The sequence below is a fragment of the Kogia breviceps genome, chromosome 15 (assembly GCF_026419965.1).
Source record: "Kogia breviceps isolate mKogBre1 chromosome 15, mKogBre1 haplotype 1, whole genome shotgun sequence".
NCBI classification, from domain to species: domain Eukaryota; kingdom Metazoa; phylum Chordata; class Mammalia; order Artiodactyla; family Physeteridae; genus Kogia; species Kogia breviceps.
In genome coordinates, this window is record NC_081324.1 from 39,480,978 (window position 1) to 39,503,318 (window position 22,341).

At 44.0% G+C, this 22,341-nt stretch overlaps 1 protein-coding gene across 7 annotated transcripts in view; it reads right to left on the reverse strand.

Annotated features, from left to right (window-relative positions):
- FHOD3 (formin homology 2 domain containing 3) overlaps positions 1-22,341 on the reverse strand; it is a 507,955-nt gene that overhangs the window by 25,161 nt on the left and 460,453 nt on the right. For all 7 annotated transcript variants that reach the window (XM_059041316.2, XM_067016011.1, XM_067016010.1 and 4 more), the window contains 5 exons: positions 20,028-20,210; positions 18,243-18,362; positions 17,350-17,511; positions 11,466-11,656; positions 5,553-5,745 (listed from right to left, as the gene is read on the reverse strand). In XM_059041316.2, the coding sequence (XP_058897299.1) occupies positions 5,553-5,745; positions 11,466-11,656; positions 17,350-17,511; positions 18,243-18,362; positions 20,028-20,210 (849 nt within the window). The remainder of the gene's footprint in view (positions 1-5,552; positions 5,746-11,465; positions 11,657-17,349; positions 17,512-18,242; positions 18,363-20,027; positions 20,211-22,341) is intronic.

Genomic DNA, 22,341 nt, shown 5'->3' on the forward strand with positions numbered 1-22,341 from the left:
CAGTGATATTGGTCTGTAATTTTGGTTTTTTGTAGTACCTTTGTCTGGTCTTGGTATCAGGGTGATGGTGGCCTCATAGAATGAGTTTGGGAGTGTTCCTTCCTCTGCAATATTTCGGAAGAGTTTGAGAAGGATGGGTGTTAGCTCTTCTCTAAATGTTTGATAGAATTCACCTGTGAAGCCATCTGCCTCTGGAGGTTTGTTTGTTGGAAGATTTTTAATCACAGTTTCAATTTCATTACTTGTGATTGATCTGTTCATATTTTCTATTTCTTCTTGGTTCAGTCTTGGAAGGTTATACCTTTCTAAGAATTTGTCCATTTCTTCCAGGTTGTCCATTTTATTGGCATAGAGTTGCTTGTAGTATTCTCTTAGGATGCTTTGTATTTCTATGGTGTCTCTTGTAACTTTTCCTTTTGCATTTCTAATTTAGTTGAATTGAGTCCTCTCCCTCTTTTCTTGATGAGTCTGGCTAATGGTTTATCAATTTTGTTAATCTTCTCAAAGAATCAGCATTTAGTTTTATTGATCTTTGCTATTGTTTTCTTTCTCTCTATTTCATTTATTTCTGCTCTGATCTTTATGATTTATTTCCTTCTGCTAACTTTGGGTTTTGTTTGTTCTTCTTTCTCTAGTTCCATTAGGTGTAAGTTTAGATTGTTTATTTGAGATTTTTCTTATTTCTTGAGGTAGGCTTGTATTGCTGTAAACTTCCCTCTTAGAACTGTTTTTGCTACATCCCATAGGTTTTGGATCATCGTGTTTTCATTGTCATTTCCTTGTCTCTTGTAACATTCTTTATTTTAAAGTCTATTTTATCTGATATGAGGATTGCTACTCCAGCTTTCTTTTGATTTCCATTTGCATGGAATATCTTTTTCCATCCCCTCACTTTCAGTCTGTATGTGTCCCTAGGTCTGAAGTGGGTCTCTTCTAGACAGCATATATATGGGTCTTGTTTTTGTATCCATTCAGCGAGCCTGTGTCTTTTGGTTGGAGCATTTAATCCATTCATGTTTAAGGTAATTATCTATATGTATGCTCCTATTACCATTTTCTTAATTGTTATGGGTTTGTTTTTGTAGTTCCTTTTCTTCTCTTGTGTTTCCCACTTAGAGAAGTCCCTTTAGCATTTGCTGTAGAGCTGGTTTGGTGGTGCTGAATTCTCTTAGCTTTTGCTTATATGTAGAGCTTTCGATTTCTCCATCAAATCTGAATGAGACCCTTGCTGGGTAGAGTAATCATGGTTGTACCTTCTTCCCTTTCATCACTTTAAATATATCATGCCACTCCCTTCTGGCTTGTAGAGATTCTGCTGAGAAATCAGCAGTTAACCTTATGGGAGTTCTCTTGTATGTTATTGGTCATTTTTCCCTTGTTGCTTTCAGTAATTTTTCTTCGTCTTTAATTTTTGTCAATTTGATTACTATGTGTCTCAGCGTGTTTCTCCTTGGGTTTATCCTGCCTGGGACTCTCTGTGCTTCCTGGATTTGGGTGGCTATTTCCTTTCACATGTTAGGGAAGTTTTCGACTATAATCTCTTCAAATATTTTCTTGGTTCCTTTCTCTGTTTCTTCTCGTTCTGGAACCCATATAATGTGAATGTTGCTGCATTTAATGTTTTCCCAGTGGTCTCTTAGGCTTTCTTCATTTCTTTTCATTCTTTTTTCTTTATTCTGTTCTGCAGCAGTGAATTCCACTATTCTGTCTTCCAGGTTTCTTATCCATTCTTCTGCCTCAGTTATTCTGCTATTGATTCCTTCTAGTGTATTTTTCATTTCAGTTATTGTATTGTTCATCTCTGTTTGTTTGTTCTTTAATTCTTCTAGATCTTTGTTAAACATTTCTTGCATCTTCTCGATCTTTGCTTCCATTCTGTTTCCGAGGTCCTGTACCATCTTTACTATCATTATTCTGAATTCTTTTTCTAGAAGGTTGTCTATCTCCATTTCATTTAGTGTTTTTCTGGGGTTTTATCTTGTTCCTTCATCTGGTACTTAGTCCTCTGCCTTTTCATTTTGTCTATCTGTGAATGTGGTTTTCATTCCACAGGATGCAGGATTGTAGATCTTCTTGCTTCTGCTGTCTGCCCTCTGGTGGATGGGGCTATCTAAGAGGCTTGTGCAAGTTTCCTGATGGGAGGGACTGGTGGTGGGTAGAGCTGAGTGTTGCTTGGGTGGGCAGAGCTCAGCAAAACTTTAATCTGCTTGACTGATGATGGGTGGGGCTGGGTTCCCTCCCTGTTGGTTTTTTGGCCTGAGGCCACCCAACACTGGAGCCTACCATGGCTCCAGTGGTGGGGCTAATGGTGGACTGCAGGAGGGCTCATGCCAAGGAGTACTTCCCAGAACTTTTGCTGCCAGTTTCCTTGTCCTCACGGTGAGCCACAGCCATCCCCCACCTCTGCAGGAGACACTCCAACACTAGCAGGTAGGTCTGGTTCAGTCTCCTATGCTCTTTCGCCTTGGTACTGATGTGCACACTACTTTGTGTGTGCCTTCCAAGAGTGGAGTCTCTGTTTCCCCCAGTCCTGTCGAAGTCCTGCAAGCAAATCCCTCTAGCTTTCAACATGTGGTTCTCTAGGAATTCCTCCTCCTGTTGCTGGACCCCCTTGGTTGGGAAGCCTGATGTGGGGCTCAGAACCTTCACTCCAGTGGACTTCTGTGGTATAAGTTTTTCCAGTTTGTGGGTCACCCACCGAGCAGTTATGGGCTTTAATTTTATTGTGATTGCGCCCCTCCTACCATCTCATTGTGGCTTCTCCTTTGTCTTTGGATGTGGGGTATCTTTTTTTGTGCATTCCAGTGTCTTCCTGTCAGTGATTGTTCAGCAGTTAGTTGTGATTCTGGTGCTCTTGCAAGAGGGAGTGAGTGCACATCCTTCTACTCCACCATCTTCAACCTTAAAGCTTCTTTATTTCACCAGATGGATGGCATTTTGGGGGCAATTATCAAACATGCAAGGTGCTGCACATACCAATCTCTAGCTCTCTTGATATCCCCCAGTCACTGGCATTTCCTTTTCATAGAAAAGGAAGCTGGGGTTGGGAGAGATTAAGTCTCACTCAGGATGACCATGGTCCTTGGCTGGGCTGTGGGAATCCTTGGATGAACAGCCTGCATTCTCACCACCCATCTGGGGTGTGATGACAGCAGAGAAGGCCACACTTACCTTGTGCTGCCTTGTCTGTGTCACCATTTTGCCTGGAACTAGTTTGGGCCACAAGGAACAAGGAATGACTTAGTTTCTCACTGAACCTTACATGGCAGGACTCCTGGACTGTAAGAAAGGAATCCTTCTGCATATTCAGAAACAGAGAAAGAAGAGGAAAGACAGGCACACAAAAGCAGATGTGGGGCTACGAATGTAGGGTCTTCAGATTTTAACCAGACTTCTCTGTGTCTTACAAAATAATGGTTTTTCTAAAGTCATCTCTGTTTAATTGCAACCACTTCCACTATCATTATTCAGCATCTATATTAAAAATGACTTACTACAGTTTTCTCTAAAAATCACTTCCAGCTCTAATGCTCAGGGGCTCCGTGATTCTCTATTGCCTGGTTTTGTTTTCAGTGGTCTAAGTTGCGCATATATGTTGTTTTCTACCCAGATCATGACATATTTGGGGTACAAGGCTTGTCTGTTATTGCACTCACATCTTCCTAGGTGCCCTGTGCCACTTGCTGGGCACACGATAGGCGTCTAATTGAGAGTTGGAAAAACGAAGCTAAGTACTTTCCTTCAGGTGACAGTATCCTAATCTTCCAGCAGATGGCAATCTTTCTACATGAATGGTGCCACTTGGACCACTCAAAACAGGGACTACCTTGAGGATGAACCCTAAAAAAGCCTGCACTGTCCAGATTTTAATGAGAATTTAAGTATTTTTGAATCCAATTTTAGAAACAGTTACCCCTGTTTATAAATAGTAAGACTGAATATTTTCAGAGAAGGACAGAACTTAAAAATTAGTGGGATCTGTAAAAAATCTCAAGAATTTGGCAAGAAATTCTGGTGTGTTTTCATAACTATAAGCATATGCATATTGGTCTTGTATTTTTCGCCCTCCAGTATGTTTCATTTCCACAAACATAAGCACTTCCCTTTTAAAACTTTTAAAAATAATACTTTGGAATGAAATGTGGGCTATAGTTTGCCCAAATGGATTCAGTTTGCTTCCTTAGTTGCTGTCCTCCAGGAAGCTAAAGATCCGATTGAACCCAGATTTCAGGAGAGGAGAGAGAAGACTCAGCTGATGACACTGGCCTTCAGAACAGACTGTAGAAAGGGTCCCTTCTGCAGAAAAGTGATCTGAGCACTCCCTAAGGGTCCAGAAAATTCCAAGGAAACAAGGGATCAAGGGTGGGGTGAATGGTGAGGGGATTAGTCCCTGGTTCTCCTTAGAAATGTCTTTAAATGGTAACAAAATTGTAATGCATCCAAGAAAGTTACACCTTCAGGAACGTGGATAGTAACCATATGTCTTCTGTTTCTCCTACAGTGTGAACACCCATCTGGCATAGAAGGCAGCCTCAGTGAGTTCTTAACTGATTTTATTCCTCCCCAAAGAAATCTACCTGACTTGGGTTCGGCAGAGGTTTGCCACCCCAGGATGATGCCACTCCCTATGGCTTACTCCTTTGCCTATCCAGTCCCTGGATCACTGAGAGGCAATGTGATGCTCAGATATATATAAAGATGGTTTAAGCTTCATAAAGGCACATTAGAGAGGCATCTGCACTGTGTGTCTTTGTCTGTCTCTGGCATCCTCATGCATTGCTTTGCCTTCCACTTACAAAGCATCTCCCATCTGATGTTTTCCCACTGCACCCGTGGTGTGGGTGGGCTCAGGGCTGAAGTAGAAGAGATGGGGGAAGAGCCCCGCAGCAGGGGAGGCATGCAAGTGTGCAGCCCCCCCCCCAGGGGCTATTGGTAACTCCTGCTGAATGAATTCACTGTCCTCTGGGCTCTCCTTCCACCCTGATACCCTCGAACTCAAGGGACTGCCAAGAGCCCATCATATTATGTCTTTGAGCAACCACATCAATTATTTCTCCATTCGGATGCCTAGAATGGGTGGTCCATGTGTCAGCTAATTGGTTACATAGTATCATTGTGATTATTAAAATCCTGAATCAATTCCCAAACCAGTACATTTGTCTTCCTATTATAAGTGCCGTTATCTTTTGTACTTTTTCTTCTCCTCTTCCATTCTATCCACATTGAGAAGGTTGAAAATGGAATCAAGCATTTAAAGTCATCAGCATCATACAATACACCAAGTTAATTAATTGTGTGGTGGGTTAAAGTTCCTCCACCAGCCACGCATCCTTAATTTATGTCTTAGTTCTATGTTTTTGTTTTCTTTTTTGGGGCGTGCTGCGCGGCATGCAGGATCTTAGTTCCCTGACCAGGGATTGAACCCGTGCCCCCTACAGTGGAAGCGTGGAGTCTTAACCACTGGACCGCCAGGGAAGTCCCTGTAGAGAGGTTTATGGCTGACCGGACTTTCAGAATAAATGAAATAAAGAAACTGGTTTCATGAAACTTACATCAGTGATCATCTTCCCTCGGGTCTTATTTCTCTCTCTGTGGTTAGCCCGTTTCTGTTTCTGCTGTAAAACTCTTTCCCTGGTGGTGCGATACTCCAGTGCAAACTCACTGATGATCCTGCAGAACTTGTTTATGTTCACTTCCCGAATCGCATAAGGTGGGTGACCCATAAAGAGCAGAAAGGAGTGGAACCTGCAGTGAACAAACAATGGTGGCAAGGGCTTCAGGTTTAAGGAACAAAAATCAGTTGCCTGCAAACTTTCAGTAAAAAACCAATCAGCCAAAGACACTGCTTTTCATTCTTGGGGCTCTGAGGTTGAAGAATGAAAATGCAACCAGAAATCAAGTTCAACTCACTTTCTCACTGACAAAGGTGGTGGGATTTCAGGAGATTAATTACCTTTTCTCCATGCTTATCTGTGTTTTAATGTCTTGTAAAACTGGGGTGTAAAACTGGGGTGTAAAACTTTTTTTTAATATAAATTTATTTATTTTTGGCTACATTGGGTCTTCATTACTGCGCACAGGCTTTCTCTAGTTGTAGTGAGTGCGGGCTACTCTTCATTGCAGTGTGCGGGCTTCTCCTTGCAGTGGCTTCTCTTGTTGCGATGCACAGGCTTCAGTATTTGTGGCTCGCAGGCTCTAGAGCACAGGCTCAGTAGTTGTGGCGCACAGGCTTAGTTGTTCTGTGATATGTGGGATCTTCCTGGACCAGGGCTCGAAACCGTGTCCCCTGCATTCGCAGGCATTTTCTTAACCACTGCGCCACCAGGGAAGTCCCAAAACTGGTGTGTAACACTTTTATAAGAAAAATGATTAAGTACTATTTTAAGAAAAATATTGCATAGTTTCTAGATCATATGAAAACTGAGTAAGGGACAAAGAAATGTTGCTTAGCAATTTTTTGGGAACCCGCTTTAATGAATACATGGAATTGACATGAACATATTTTGAATAACATGTTAATTCGTGATTTGTAAAAAGATGCTTATAAGTAAATATTTTGAAATATTTTCTTGCAATATTATATGCAATCTTAATTTAATTAGGACACACCAAACAAGCAGCCCTAAATCAATTTATTTCAGCTATTTAGTATATAAATTAAAAATTACTGGATTCTATCTACTTAAAACTTTTGGAAAATAAATTAAATGAGCAAAGAAGTTCACAATTTTCAGTTATTAAGGAAATGAGAAAGAAGATAGTAGGAGACAGAGGATAACTTATGTAGAATAAACAGTATTATATAACTGATACCACTAATTGTATAAAAAATCTTTTCTGATCACTCTTATCTGTACAGCTTGAATAGGGGTTTGGTTTATTTTTCAAAAGAAGGACAGTGGCTTATTCTTTTTGTGAAAAATACTAAAGGAAAGCATATGACATGCATTAAAAGGGGGACAAAAAATGCTGTTTAAAACCAAAAATGCTAGCTAAAACTATAAAACTCAGAAGAAAACATAAAGTATAACTTTTCATGACTTTGGATTAGAAAATGATTTCTTAGATATGATACCAAAAGCATAAGCACCCAAAGAAAAAAAAATAAACTGGACTTCATCAAAATTAAAAACTTTTGTGCTTCAAAGGATACTCTCAAGATTGAAAAGACAACCCAAAGAATGGGAGAAAATATTTGCAAATCATGTCTGATAAGGGGTTTGTATCCAGAATATATACATAAATCTTACAACTCAATACTAAAAAGACAAATAAAAATGGACAAAAGATTTGAACAGACCTTTCCAAAAAGATTATTGGCAAATAGCTAATAAGTACATGAAAAGATGTTCAACACCATTAGTCATTAGGGGAATGCAAATCAAAACCACATTCAGACACCAATTCACAATCACTGCAATGGCTGTAGTAAAAAAGACAGACAATAACAAGTGTTGGTGAGGATGTAGAGAAATTGAAACCCTCACACAATACTGGTGGGAACACAAAATGGTTCAGCTGTGGTTGAAAAGACACAGTTCTAAAGAGTTAGACACAGAGTTAGCCTATGACTTAGCAATTTCATTCCTATACATATACTCAAAAGAAATGAAACTATGTGTCCACACAATACCAACACAAATTCCATGGCAGCATTATTCACAATAGCCAAAAAGTGGAAACTACCCAAATGTCCATCAACAGATGAATAAGCAATATGTGGTGTATCCACACAAAACTGGCCCCGCTACCTCTCTGACCTCATTGCCTACGACGCCAGACACATTTGACTCCTGGTGATTCCTTGAACAAGCACATCTCAGGGCCTCAGGCCCCCAGTGTGGTGTGTAGGGGACCCTCGGGGGACACAGCTGAGCTGAGAGCCTGCAGGGACTCTAAGAAGGGGTGGGCTGGCCACTCCACTGGGAGGACCACAGGCCCTAACAAGGCATCCAGTGCTAGCTCTTCCCTATGCCCAGAACATTCTTGCCACAGACAGCTGCCTGGATGGCTCTCTTACCCCACAAGTCTCTGCCCAAATATCACCTCCTCAGAGAAGCCTCTCCTAACTACCCTACATAAAACAGCATGTCCTTATCACTCCCTAACCCATTTACACTCTTAATTTTTCTTCCTGGCTCTTATTACTACCTGACATTATATACTGGAGATATGGCATGATATTATATATATTAGCATAGGATACTGTAATATACGCATGTGCCACTTATCACTACTCAAGATCTGTGTGTAAGAGGAATCAAGGGAGGATCAATCAGCCCACAGCTGGGTCCTCTTTTATACATAAGTACTACTCAAGATTCCTTATCCTCTGCTTTCCAGAACATTGTTTTTATCTAGAGGGGATGCAATCTTAACATATCAGCTGGAGATATGATTCAAGTACAGTAAATCCCCTACACACAAACCTTCAAGTTGCTAACTTTCAAAGATGCAAACATACGCGCCAGCCCCTGTCTGCAGGCTGTTGTACTGTACTATTGTACTTTTCAAGGTACTGTACTGTAGGAGTAAAAGTGTTTTCTTTGTATTTTTGTGTTTGTTTTTTATGTATGTAGTATTTGTGAGAAAAGTATTATAAGCCTATTCGGTACAGCACTATACAGCCAATTGTGTTAGTTGGGTACCTAGGCTAACTTTGTTGGACTTAACGAACAAACTGGACCTAGGAACGCGCACTCGGAACGGAACTCATTTGTATGTAGGGGACTTACTGTATATATTTTGTAAACAGGGGAGTAATAAGCAGCAAGTAACATGCACACCTGAAAAAAGATTCAGATGTACCTTTGAGAGGAAAGAAACTGTGGCATTCCTTCAGAAGAACAAAGTGGGTATGCCTTTAAGGGAGTAAAACATTTAAGGGATTTTTGTTAGTTGAGTTTGGAACTTTCATAACACATGACAAGAAGGTCTTATGGTTATGGAGGGGCTGGTCCCCCTCATCAGTGTCATGAGGCACAAGCCAAACATCTGTGATATGTTCCACCTTCCGCCCTTTTCCTCACGTGTACCACTGAGTAGGATGTCTGACCCGGAGGGGTGGATTTGGGGGCACCGGGAAGCCAGTGTGGGTGTTCACTTGTTTTCCGCCTGTCTCTCCCCGAGGAATGTCAGGTCCTTGCTGTAGTTCTCCGTGCCTCCCAGGATGGCATTTCTCCCCACTCTCACCTGGTCCCCTCTGCAGTGCCTGCCATGGTGTAACTGCAGCCCAGTGACTCCATGGGAATTGGCAAGTCAGTTTGTACATCTACAGAGTGGGCCTGGCTGTTACTGCAGCAACGCAAAAGGGCAGGTTAAGCTGCAGGTTTGGACATCCAGAACAAGATGTAGCCAGGCAACAGTTTGAAAGTCAGGTGTTGCCTAAAGAGAATGGTCTAAGTTCTTTTTTCTGCTCCTTTATTAACAGGGGTCACTGGAGTCACTAAGGGGGGGCGGGGCGTCAGACAGGAAAGGGAGCTGGAAGCGCCTGCCCCGTTAGCTCCATGACAGAGGGGAGCAAAGAAGGTGGGCGGCCAGATGGGTGTCCAGTAATGAGCATCAGGGATCCAGGTCTCACAAGAGCAACCAGCATCTGGGCAACCAACTCACCAGGGAGAAAAGGACAATCAGCAAAACCATATGCATAACATACATATCCGCACATGCCACACACACACACACACACACACACACACACACACACACACACACACACACACACACACACACACACACACTAGCTTAAGGAACAGATATATCACCAAGCTGAGTCTTAAACTGTCTGGGATAAGATGGTTACTGTGACCAGGCATAATAGCTTTACAAGACTTTCATAAAACTGCTCCAGTTTCCTGCCATTCCAAATGGAAACTATTTGTTTATTTGAGTAGTTTTAAGTTGGAAATTGCTTGTATCATACAAAGCCTGGAGGGCCAAAGCAGCTTACACTCTCTGCCTCCCCTTTTTAACCATGTTAAAAGCAGGGTGTACTTTGCTTGTAGTAAGAAATTTGACAAAATCTCTGATAAGATCCTCCTACCCAGAAGGCAGCTGCGAGGTCCAGATGAAGCACAGGGAGGGGGATTTACAGTTGAACAACTAAATTCCAAAAGTACTGAGTAATGGTTAGTTGTCAACCTGGAGGGAAGATTCTGTTCCTTATTCCTATCCAGTCTAACATTTAAAGACTACCCTCACCACCCCCCACCCAGAGAAGTCTGGATCAAGACCCAGGAGGTATGATCACCCAAATAGCACATGACACAAGCTGAGAGAGGGCTCACAGGCAGACAAGAAAATGAGATTTTTTAAAAGTTCTGTATGGGTTCAAGAAGGGTGAAGGAAGGAAGGAAAGACAGTACGGAGGGGGGGCGGGAGAAAAAAAATAATAAAAAATGTAGAATGTACAGGGATAAATGAAAATACCACACATTTGTTTAAAAATAATAATAAAGTACTCAAGCACAAGAATGGGAGTGGGCTTGAAGAGCAGTTCTCTGGGGAAAGCCTGTGGTTTAGATGACCCCAAGGGAGGGCTCCCTTAACAGAATTGCAAGGAGGCCTGTTTCAGAGGGTCTATCATCAGAGCACCTGCTCCAGGGAAACCCCAGCCTGTAGGCCTGAACATTTGCTCACCAAGGTGCAAGGCCCAGCACACAGCATGCAGACCCAGAGGCCAGGGTGAGGGACCTGCAACCATGTTCTGTGACAAGACAAAGGAGAAGAAAGTGGGGGGTGCCTAGTAGGAAATGACCTGCGGAGTTGGAAGACCTAGTCCTGGTGCTGCCACCACTTATAAGGGAGACGGCCCTGGACAGCCATGTAGCTGTCCCAGACCCCAGCCAGCCTCCCTGTAGTCAGGCAGTGCCTGACACATCACTGCTGTGTCTCTCACGGTCCTCATGGATCCTGGGACTGGAAGGAAGGCTGATCCAGAGGACGGGACCCATGGTGGGACCCAGGCTGCCTCTAGGAGGGCTGCAGCACAGAGCAGCCGTCCGAGAATCGATGAGAGAAAGGTCTCAGAAGGCAGGCTGTGCTTGATATGAGGAAGGAACCTTCCTAACAAGTCAAGCTGCCTTCCAAGGATGTGTACTTTCTGTAGGCAGAACTGTTCAGGCAGATGCAAAGATGCAGGGGCCAACTTGCCAGAGATCTTACAGATGCAATTGCTGATCGAGGAGGATTTTTGCATGACAGCATCTCTGAGATTCCTTCCCAGCTCAAGATTCAACAGCATCATATTATTGGTGTGTGTGTGCGTGTGTGTGTGTGTGTGTGTGTGTGTGTGTTTGAGAAAAATTAAGTACTCATGAAACAAAAAAGTCCATCAAAGGTGCACTTGCTATGTACCAAGAATTTACAGGACGATGTTAGTATATTTAACCTTCAGATCTTGGTTTGCAGAATATCTTCAACATGCCGTTTTACTGATGTTTGCATAAGCTCCTGAATCCACTCACCTGTTAATTATTCTTCTATGGACAATCTTCAAAATTATAATTCTCTCTGCACAGTCTTTTAGGAACTCAGACATTCGTTGTTTTAAAACTGGTTTCATTTCATGTTTTGCAATTGCCTTGAGGTGATCCCATGAAGCTTTGCATCGCCTCTCCATCTGACATAAATTATCCTGAAGTTGATCAAAGTCAACCTGAACATCAGAGAGAGAACATTACAAATGCAAATGAAATAACCGGACATCAACCTGACCCAGGAAACCGAATGGCCTCTGGGAAGAAATAAACATCAAAACCCAATTTACATCTTGAAATACAAACATATTTATGGCCTAAAAATTATCCACATGTCTTGACATCAAATTATTTAGTGATAAAACGTCTCCAAATGAACTCAACGCAAGTGTCACTTTTTTTTTTTTTTTTTTTTTTTTTTGCCGTATTTGGAAAGAAATCTTAAGAAAGTCTTTGGGAACTGTAAATTAAAACATGATATCAAGGAATCTAGTACAAGATGAACTGAGCAGATGTCTCATAAAATTTTTCAGAGCTCTCTTTTTCTTTAGATATTTCACTTGAGGTTGGAGGAATGCACCATAGTCCTACATGGATGGCCTTGATATGCTGGGGCCAGTTAAGGGGCAGCCAGAGCTTCTCTTCACCATGATCATTTTTACATTGTGTGACACATTACTTTGTTTATCCATTCATTCCCTCATTCAAACAACACTCAGGGAAAAACTACTGCATGCCAGTCCCCCTCCCAGGTATGAAGAAGACAAAGATCAATGTGGAAAGAGACCAACTTGCTATTCCCAAGGAGGCTCATAGTACAGACAGGTGATTACTGAGCACTGAGGATGTACAGAACCCACCAGGCCTCTGTGTCTGAGTGAGTACCGGCGTGTGTGGTCCATCCCATCTGCCAGCAGATGCAAACCACGTGTACAAAGAACAGATGCGACAGAACGTTCACTTTGCTCTTCGGGGGAGTGGGACCAATTTGGATTGACTAAAGAGGACTGAGATGAAGCTTTCTAAAAGGATGCTTTGATAGAATTTCTAGACTAAAAATTATGGGAATCAGAGAGTTAGCCATGAAATAATACACTTGAGGGTATTTAATGGAGGGAGATGTGAGATAGGGGAAAGAAACTGCTAAGACTAGGAGGGGAGGAAGAAATAGATAAACTGGTGAGCTGAAGGGAGGGGACTGAGGTGGATGAAGAGTGAGAGACGGTGGGAAAGGGCGAGAGGCTGGCAAACAAAGGTCAGGAAGAGAAAGAGAAGGTGGGGAGAGGTAAGCCGCCATCACTTAGATGCCGTGACTGTGGTCACCAGGGCAAGGCTTGGAGGCGAGTACCCAAGGGGACTGGCTGGAGTGACCTCAGACCTCCAGCCCCACCCTGAGAAAGACAATGGAGGAGGCCAAGTCAACAAAAGTTGAATCCGTGAGAAGATCTGTCACCAGACAGGATGAAGGTATGCTGAGCATAGGAGATGCCCAAGGGGCCAGGAAAGACTTCACACGTCCTGGATTTCTTGGGTGCTATGGTGCCAAAAACAGAAGGCAAGTTTAGGCAGAGGCTGGGGATTCAGGTAAGCGGAGAGCACTGTGGAACTTTGAGAAAAATAATTTGCCTGAAAACAAAGGAATTCTGGATCCAGATGAGAAAAGCTCCATTTTCCTATGATACAATGGAGCTGAGAAAAAAATCTGGCATCTACCTGAAAGAAAAAGGAATCCAGGTTTCAAAAAGAAGGACTGAATATTTCAAAGAATAAGTCTAGAAAGGGTTCCAGATGGTCTGGGATTGACACATAACATCTAAGAGGTCTAGGAGGTTTGATGCCAATTGTAATAAGTCTAATCAAAGCTTCGCCATCTGTCCTCATTTGCATCTGGCAGCAACCTTGATCCACAATATCTGTAATAACTTTAATCAGTGTAGTAACTTCAGTTCAGCTCAGAATGTACTGAGCAGCTTGGTCCAGTCTAACCAGGTCATGCCTGTCCAGCACTGCAGTGGACACAGCAGTCGGGCAGAAACCACATTAGAGATGGTTTTCAGGGAAGAGAATCCACTGTGAGCCTTTAAAGGTAGTGGCAGAAAAAAGTGACCTCACTGCCAATGGAAACCAGGTGGAGATCCTTTGACCAAAAGGTGCTTGAGGGTGGAGCTTAATGTAGCATCTTTTGAGGAGAGCTAGAAGGCTGCCTCAGCTGGCTGCCTGCTGGGGCTGACGAAACCACCATGATCTGAGTCTTCACGGTTACTTCATGGCCTCAGATTCTGTAACTGGCCCCACCTCATGGGGGAAAAACCGTTGCACAGAAAGGTTAAGGAACTTGTGAGAGGCCACACAGCTGGTTAGTGGTAGAGCTGGGATTTGAACCCACATCTCTCTGGCTCCAGGGTCTAAGTACTCAACCGTCAGGCCTTAAGCCTAGGTTTGTCCCTAAAAAATTCCACCCCAGGGAGAGAGCTGGTCTGGCCTTCTGTTGTGAGAAGGAAGTCCTCACCAGGAAGCCCTCTCCTGAGGACTGCTCCACATGGGCCATCTTCCTTGTGTAGGAGGACATGGAACTGTGCTGTGAGGTAGTCAAGTCTTATCAAGTTAGTCTGGGGTGGAGCAGGCCAACTCAGGGATGAGAGCCTGAAGAGGTATGTCTTCTTCACACCTGGGAGGAGGACTGGCATGCACTAGTTTTTCAGAAGGGATGAGGTAGGGAAAACACACAGTATGAGTAGTCTGGTGCTTTAACAGCAAATTCTTTGACACTCAGCCCTTCAGAACGTAAAGCCTAAAATCCTTCCCCTTGAATGTGAGCCAGCTTTAGTGACCTGGTTCTAAGGAATAGAATGTAAAAGCTAGGTCATAAATGGGGAAGAGCTTCTGCCTGGAGCTCTTGTGTGCTCTGTCTCAGACCACATATTTGGGGAAAGGCCATCTGCGAAGTCATGAGGACATTCAAGGAGCCCTGGGAGAGCCCGACATGGGAAGGAACTGAGTCCTCTCTCTAAGAACTAACAGATGAGTGAGCCGCCATGGGAAAAACTTCCCTGCCCCAGTCGAGCCTTCGATGACTGCAGCCTCAGCTGACGTGTTGACTGAAACCCCAGGAGAGAACCTGAGACAGAACCACTCAGGAAATAATGTTTCCTATTGCCAAAATTCGTATGTTGAAGTCCCAACTCCCAGTACCTCAGAATGTGACCTAATCGGGAAATAGGGTCATTATAGATGTAATTAATTAAGTTAGGAATGAGGTTGCAGTGGAGTAGGGTGGATCCCAATCCAATATGACTGGTATCCTTATAAGGAGGGGAAATCTGGACATAGACACACAAGGAGAACACCATGTGAAGATGAAGACAGAGATTGGGGTTATTTCCAGCAAACCACCAGAAGCCAGGAGAGAGACATGGCACAGATTTCTCTCTCAAGAGAAACTGACCTGGCCATCACCTTGATCTCAGACTTCTGGCCTCCAGAACAGTGAAACAAATGATTTCTGTTTTTCTAAGCTACCTAGTTTGTGATACTTTGTTACAACAACCCTAGGAAGCTAATACACTATCCTGAGCCACTAGCTTTTGGAGTGCTTTGTCACACAGCTTTAGATAACTAATACATGCAGATAAAAATGTAAGGAAGAAAAGCCTGCATGGTCACCTGCCTCCACTCCTGAAGCCATGGGGTCAAGTCAGTGACCACACTTCACTGTCGCTCTCTGAAAGCTAACGTGACTTGTCAGCACTCTGCACAAGACTGTGAGTCCCCCCCCCCCGCCCTCTAGGAGCAACCAGAGCTATGCCCACCTCCACTCATTTCCACCAGCCCTTGGTGGGACAGTTTTCTTCCAGATGCCAGAGTAACCTGCTCTTAGGGGGTTGCAGTGATGACACCCAAAGTGACGCACCAGGGGACGGAATGAATGCAGCTGGGGCTGGGAGTCCTTGAAGCTGATTTTGTACCTGTCTACACATAAGAGCCCCTCAAAGCCCCCCAGAACTTTGGGAGTAAAGGCTAAGAAGTGGTGGTAGATGCCCTCTTGGCGTCCTGTTGTAAGTCACATGGACCTGGGTCAATAGTCATCCTTCGTAATTGCTGAGGTTAAGGGGGAGAAGCTACCTGCACTTCTGGCTTGTGTAGCCAGTCTTTAGGCAAGGAAAGGCCTGATACTGAGGGGGCCCAGGGCAGTCACTGGGGGCCAGCCTGGCGTCAGGGCCCCTAGGCCAGGGCGACTCTCATCACAAGCAGGCTCCACCCAGCAGAAGGCCCTGGAAAGAACAAAGGACTACTGATCTGTAAAAAGGGAACTGATTTGTTCTGGAAACAGGACCAAATGAAGGGGATCCAGAAGCCCTGTCTCAAGAATTATAGGCAGACTCTATCTCAAGAATTATTACTGGGCTTCCCTGGTGGCGCAGTGGTTGAGGGTCCGCCTGCCAATGCAGGGGACACGGGTTCATGCCCCGGTCCGGGAGGATCCCACATGCCGCAGAGCGGCTAGGCCCGTTAGCCATGGCTGCTGAGCCTGTGTGTCCGGAGCCTGTGCTCTGCAACGGGACAGGCCACAATAGTGAGAGGCCCGCGTACCGCAAAAAAAAAAAAAAAAAAAAAAAAAAAAAAAATATTACTAATAAACTGTCTTGAGAGAAGGTGCTCATGGGGCACCTAGAAGACCCCCATTGGGACACTCAGAAAGGCTTTTGGAATACTGAAGTAATATTTCTAAAGACTTCAGAACGGTGCCTGGCACAGAGTACATACAGAGAGAGCGTCTGTGAAACAGAAAAGTCTGTCCACTCTCAGAACTGCGGGATCGCTGGCCTTGCCTGTTTCTGCCTCAAGGCAGGGCCACCGTCAGGCTGGCTCAGGGCGCCCAGCTCAGTGGACCTGGCAGCTGCTGGCCTGAAACAGGTGAAGGAGGGTCCCAGGCCCCAGGTCCCCACAAGCCAGCTCTGTGGGAGAAGGCAGAGAGAGGGAAAGCTCCTTGAAGGGGAATCTAGCAAAGCCTTTTCCCCTTTGCCCACCACAGTCTCTCCTATGTTCATCACTAGATTCCAATGCGTCTCAGAGCTAAATGTTGTTCTGCTTTCAGCTCCCCGGCCGGGTTGTATTTCTGGGAGTTTCTTCCACTCTGACCTGGCCCCACTGAAGCCCCTCCCTGTGAGTTCCCTGTTGCTTCCAAGACCCTTACATCTCCCAGTTCTCTTGTGTTTGGGATCCCTCTGGGGTTGTTTGGCCCCAGGGATGCTTCTGCAGCGGGGGCAGCTGGCTGTCCAGCTCTTACAACTAAACCATAAGCTCATGAAGATTTTAACTCTGCACTAAGTTTAAGAGCTTGCAGCTGAGGGACCAATGCTCTACGCTGTTTATAGCCCTATAAAACCGTTCCCTCGGTGTAAGATCATAGGCATGGCCAATCTGTAGGGGTCAGGGGGCCAGGCGTGCCCTTAGTTTCCTGGCTCCACACCTCACTGCAGGGTCCTATGGAAGTTTGAGGAGGAGACAAATTGCATCTTTTGCACATTTTTGCCAACCTAAAACCAGCTGGGTGATTTCACTGCTCTGGAGAAGCCAGCCTGGTGAGTAACGCAGATGAACAGGGGACGCCAGGGTTAGGACTGACTGGGATGGCAGACTTGCTGCACATACATCAGCAGGAAAGAATCTGACAGACAACCAGAGATGGGAAAATGATCTCAAAAGTCCATTAGAAATGGCATGAGACGAGTTTTATGCACAAACTCTAGAGCAGGGGGTACAAGCATTACTTGGGTGTTTTAGTTAACAGAGCCTGTGCTCCGCAGAGATGACTGATGCAGAGCCAGCCTCTGGGGATAGGCACGCCCGCTTTTCCGAGCCCTGGACATACCTTGGCTGACCTGGTGACGGCCCCAATCTCTGAGTACAGATCAGAGCTGTCCGGGAAGTTTTCCACCACCATGGTGCACACGTGGTGGAGAAGTGACTGCTTGTGCACGGTGTCTTTGACTTCTGGAACCTTCTCGAGGTAGCTTAACTCAAACGCTTTGGCCTGTTTGGGGAACATTAAATAAAAGACAGGAAGAACAAGTTGCACGCAGGTTCTCAGAAAGGCCCAAATGGTTTTAGAATCGGTGCTCTCTTGAAGGAGCCCAATATTTAGTTCCTCTGTGACTGAAGCATCTCAGGCCACACGCTCCATCATCCTTAGCTGATCACACACGGACCAGCCACCCTGAGAGCAAAATGAGCCTCCAGCCCTTTCCCACAATGCACATCATCCACGGACTATCCCGGGGCTCTGCTCCTAAATCAGGGTGCTGGGATGGGGTGAAGGGGGCGGCTTCTCTGCCATGTAGGTATCTACAACTTCCCTAATCCCTTCCCTGCTGCTTTTCTACTTCCTGGCCCAAGATAGGCCATTAAAACAAAACAAAAAAAGTTTGTTTATGATGTGTATGAGTATAAATATTTAAGTGATAAGCTCAGGGGAAAAAAGAGAAAAAGAAAAAAACAGGGTAGAAGAAAATAGCTCCAAAGTCAATTTTGGGAGGAGCCAAGCTTCACAAGGAATAAAGTGCTTGTTTTTCTAAGTTTTCTTATTTATAGCAAGATACAGGCTTGAATAAATAGGCCCTGATATTTTAAGAACAAAACTTCTAGATTTTCACCAAAAAACACAAAAACTGTTTGTTCAATTGTGCTTTGGAGGACCAGAGGTATGACCTCCACTGGCAAGTGAAGGGCAGGGGTTTTGTGAGGAAAGGGATGGGAAAGACTTACATTAGTTCCATTTAGAAAGTTCCCAATGGCTAAGAGAGTAGACAGGATAAAGCCCAAGGTTTTATTGTTCTCCAACTGGTCTATTCCTTCCTTCAGGTCCAAAAGTGGTTCTGCCACTTCCTTTCAATTAAAAAAAAGTTAGAAGAAGGTGATAGAGAGTGTAAATGTTGGTTTTACTTTGTTCTTTTTAATTTTTGTACAAGGTCATTACCAGTGGAGTTCTCCCAGTATAAGGCAATCCCACGTGACGGGCACATGCTCCCAGGTGTGGAAAAGAGCGGAAGGGCAGCAGGAGAATGTCTAGCCCCAAAGTCTCCTCAGTGGAGACCAACTGGGTACCTGTGGCTCACAGGAGCTTGGTTGGGTGACATCTGCTCTGTCATCCCCTGTCCCTGTCCATCTCCCAAGCTCAAGCAGGACACTCAGGTCATACTCTCCTCCCATTCTCTCTTCTGACCATGGTTGATGTCTATGAAACTCCACCTGCATGTTCCTTCAGCATCCGAACCAGTCTTCCTCTTTGCCTTTCTCCTCCCAGGCAGATGACACTGGAAACTGTGGCCTCATTGTCCCTGGACGCAGATCTCCTAAGCTCCCCTCTAGGCACTCTGTGGCTGGCCACCTCTTGGCCTGGGTTACTTTCTCGAAATCCATCGTCCTCATTACTCCAACTTTCTTTATAACTCCCACTCTCTCAGGTGTCTAGCCTGCCCTGTGGCCTCATGGCCTCAGTCTCCCCTTCCCTCATGGACTTCCCATGCTTGGGGAGTCCTCACTGAGGCTCTCCCCAAGCATGGACCCCAAAGCCAGAAGCTTCAGCTTCATTCTCTCCAGCCTCGCTTCTGCTAGGCAGGCCCTCCCAGTCCCCGGCCAAGGCTGACTCAATGACCTGTTTTCTCCCTGCAGTTACCTCACTTTTCTCCGGAAAATCATCTGAACATGCCGACTAGTTCTGCAACCACGTCACCCTAGCATTTCTAGGCTTCTTCAGCCTTGCCTGATTCTTGAATGGAGTCAAATATAGCAGTTTCCTCCTGAAGCAGCCTTAGCCCACTGCTCCCTGCCTGGCCCTCAGAAAGGACCGTGCTCCCTCCTTTGTGGAAAGAGGAAGACCACACAGCCTCTCCACCTCCTCTGGGCACTTGCTCTCAGTCAAGCTCACCTCCAGCTCACCATCCCTCCCTCCCTTGTCCTGTCCATGGTTCCTTCTTCTCAGCCTTGCAAAAAATTACTCACCTCTCACCCATCCAGAGAGGACACCTGCTTCTTCCACTTTCTACTAGGGATGAGTGTTCCCATGTCTTCACTGTCAAGGTCCCTTTCCTTCTACTCTCCTCTCAACCTCTTGCAATCTGTTCATCTCAGATATTCTACTGTGATACTCTCTCAAAGGGACCCAGGGACCTGCTAGTTGCCACCGTCAATGGCAGTGAGGTGACCATCATCAGATAGAAGGATTGCAAGTCACTTCCCATATTGTGTCTTTCTGTATTGTCTAAATTTTCTACAATGAGCATATAGAGTCAGAAAAACATTTGACAGTTATTTATTTATTTATTTTTAACAGTCAAGTATCTGAGGCTGGTGCCAGACAGAAACTTTAGAATAAGCCCTCACTGGTAGGCTGCTCATCACTCAATGTAGACATGACCCCATCACGATCAAACCCTCACCCTTCAAACCCTGTGTCTCAGGAATGATACTTCACTATGTTCATCATTAAAAAAATGAATATTCTCAACTCTGGAGACATAGGACTGGCTGCCTCTCTTCCTAAATGCTTACCTTTTCTGTAGTTTCATAATCCATTTTGAATGCCCAGAGGTGGAGCCGAGCCGAGAGCTCGCTGATGGAGCAGAGGGTAAGGAGGAACTGCTCTGCACTGCCCAGGGGCACCTCAGGGTTGGCCAGCTGCGCTTCCTGGATTTTCTGCTTCTCTTCTTCGGTGGGAATCATGGTTAGAATTTTCTGGAAAGATGGAATGATACAGTATATTCTTAGTGATGGACCCTTCGATGTTTCCAAATTCATATGGTAACTTCTCAACCAGGTAGTAGAGATATTCTCTTGTCAGTACTCTTATCATATACAGCTGCTATATACCAAATAAACTTTAGAGTAGAAAAGCCCTACGTAGCATCTAAATTTACATTCATTTGTTTTAACATTCTTTCTCTTTCTTTAAATCTCCTGTTTCATAAGCAACTTGCCCTAAGTTTCCTGGTCTTGTACATGAAGGACATTCTAGGCAAGAAAGGGATGGGGGTGGTGAGAGAAAGGTGAAAGAATAAGATAGAAGATTAGAGGACAGCTCCCTGTTCCCTAAGACATAGAGTAAAACGTGTTAAGAATATAATCTTCTCACAGATTAATTTAAGAGCTTACAAAAATAAATCATTTACCAAGAGCTCAGACTAACTTTTGTATATGGGCCATATTATAATGTTAATTGTTTTAAATATTTCAAGTATATTTTAAATTTTATAGAGAAATGAAAACATCTTAACATCAAGCTCATGTCTGATTGTGGAAAAAATGATGATGGTACTTATAAAGAGCAATACTTACCTACTAATGGAAAGAGTATCACTTTCTGCTTTTATTTGTTTCTGGTAAAAGTCAATTGTGGAAGGCAGAGAGAGCAAACAGGCATCAGAAGGATTATGACTCTTATAAGTTCAAATTCCTTAGTGATTACATTTTAAGAGAAGGTAAAAATTCCCATCACGTGACATTTAACATACAACATTATGAAAGGGAAGGTGCCATTATTTTTCTCTCATTTATCAAATGAGAGTATCAAAGCAAAGAAATACACATTGTGCCATACTTTTCAGTAACTTATGTTAATTCATTAATTCTAAGTGGCTTTGGTTTTACTGCTCTACAATAGCAACCATCTGGATAAAGTGTGGGAAGGAATTCCGGTTCTGGGGGAGATAGAGTAAGCAATACTCTGTCTGTCCCACTAAATGCAACTATACACCCTGGACAGCAGGCATGGAGCAGCTACTTGAAGACCTTAAAAAAAGAAATAGTGGTAGGTGGATTGAGGAAGAAGACCAGAACTGCAAGTTCAACTGAACTGGTAATGAGTTGACCATTTTTCCTCTGGTATTCCCTAGCCTGGGCTCAGGTAGCCCAAAAATCTGGAAGAGGGTGCAGACAGAGAGAACGCCAGGGGAGCCCTCTAGTTCTGACTCGAGGTGTGGGAAAGGGTCTCCTAGCGGTGGAAGCAAGGTTGGCAGGTCCTAAAACTCAGATGAAGGGAACATTCCTCTCCAGTCACTGAAGCTGTGGTCCCAAGAGGTAGGGAAAACCTCTTATGCTTTTCTTCTCTATCTTCTCTCAGCTTGGCCCCAGACATGGGCACAGTCATAGCAAGTGCATGGTAAAGTGAGGTAACTAAAGACCCAGCTTTCACTGGAGGACTTAAAAGGAAGGCCCCAGAAAACTAGAAAGCAGTGGGGAGGTAATGAAACATGAAGAGCCAGCAAAGCAAGGGCACAAAGCTGTTTAAGAACTTCTGAGCTTCTCCTTGAGCTGTTCATGTGTGAATCTGACCTTCAAAAGCACATTAAAGACTTTGAGACCTGAACTGGTCTTTGAAAACTTTGAAAACTGAGCTGATGCTGGAACAACAGTTCACAGAAGGTGGGTCAGAATCTGTGGCTTGAACTCTAACAAGTGATGGAACAATTCTCAATTCTTTTTATGAAACCAGAATGACCCTGATACAAAAACCAGACAATGTTAATCTAGTCAAGAAAAGAAAACTACATACCAATATCCTGATGAATCAGATGCAAAAATCCTTAACAAAATATTTTAAAGTATATAAATAAATGCCAATATATTAAGATATATAAATCTATTGCTATATTTTATATAGCAATAGATTTTAAAATAGCCACAAGGTTGGTTCAATATGAAAAAAATTAATCAATGCAATTAATCTACCAGAGTAACAGTGTGAACAAGAAAATTCACAGTCATTTCAATCGACTCAAAAAATTTTGATAAAATTCAATTTCCATTCATGACAAAAAACACTCAGCAACCCAGTAATAGAAGGCATTTCCCCCCACCTGATAAGAGA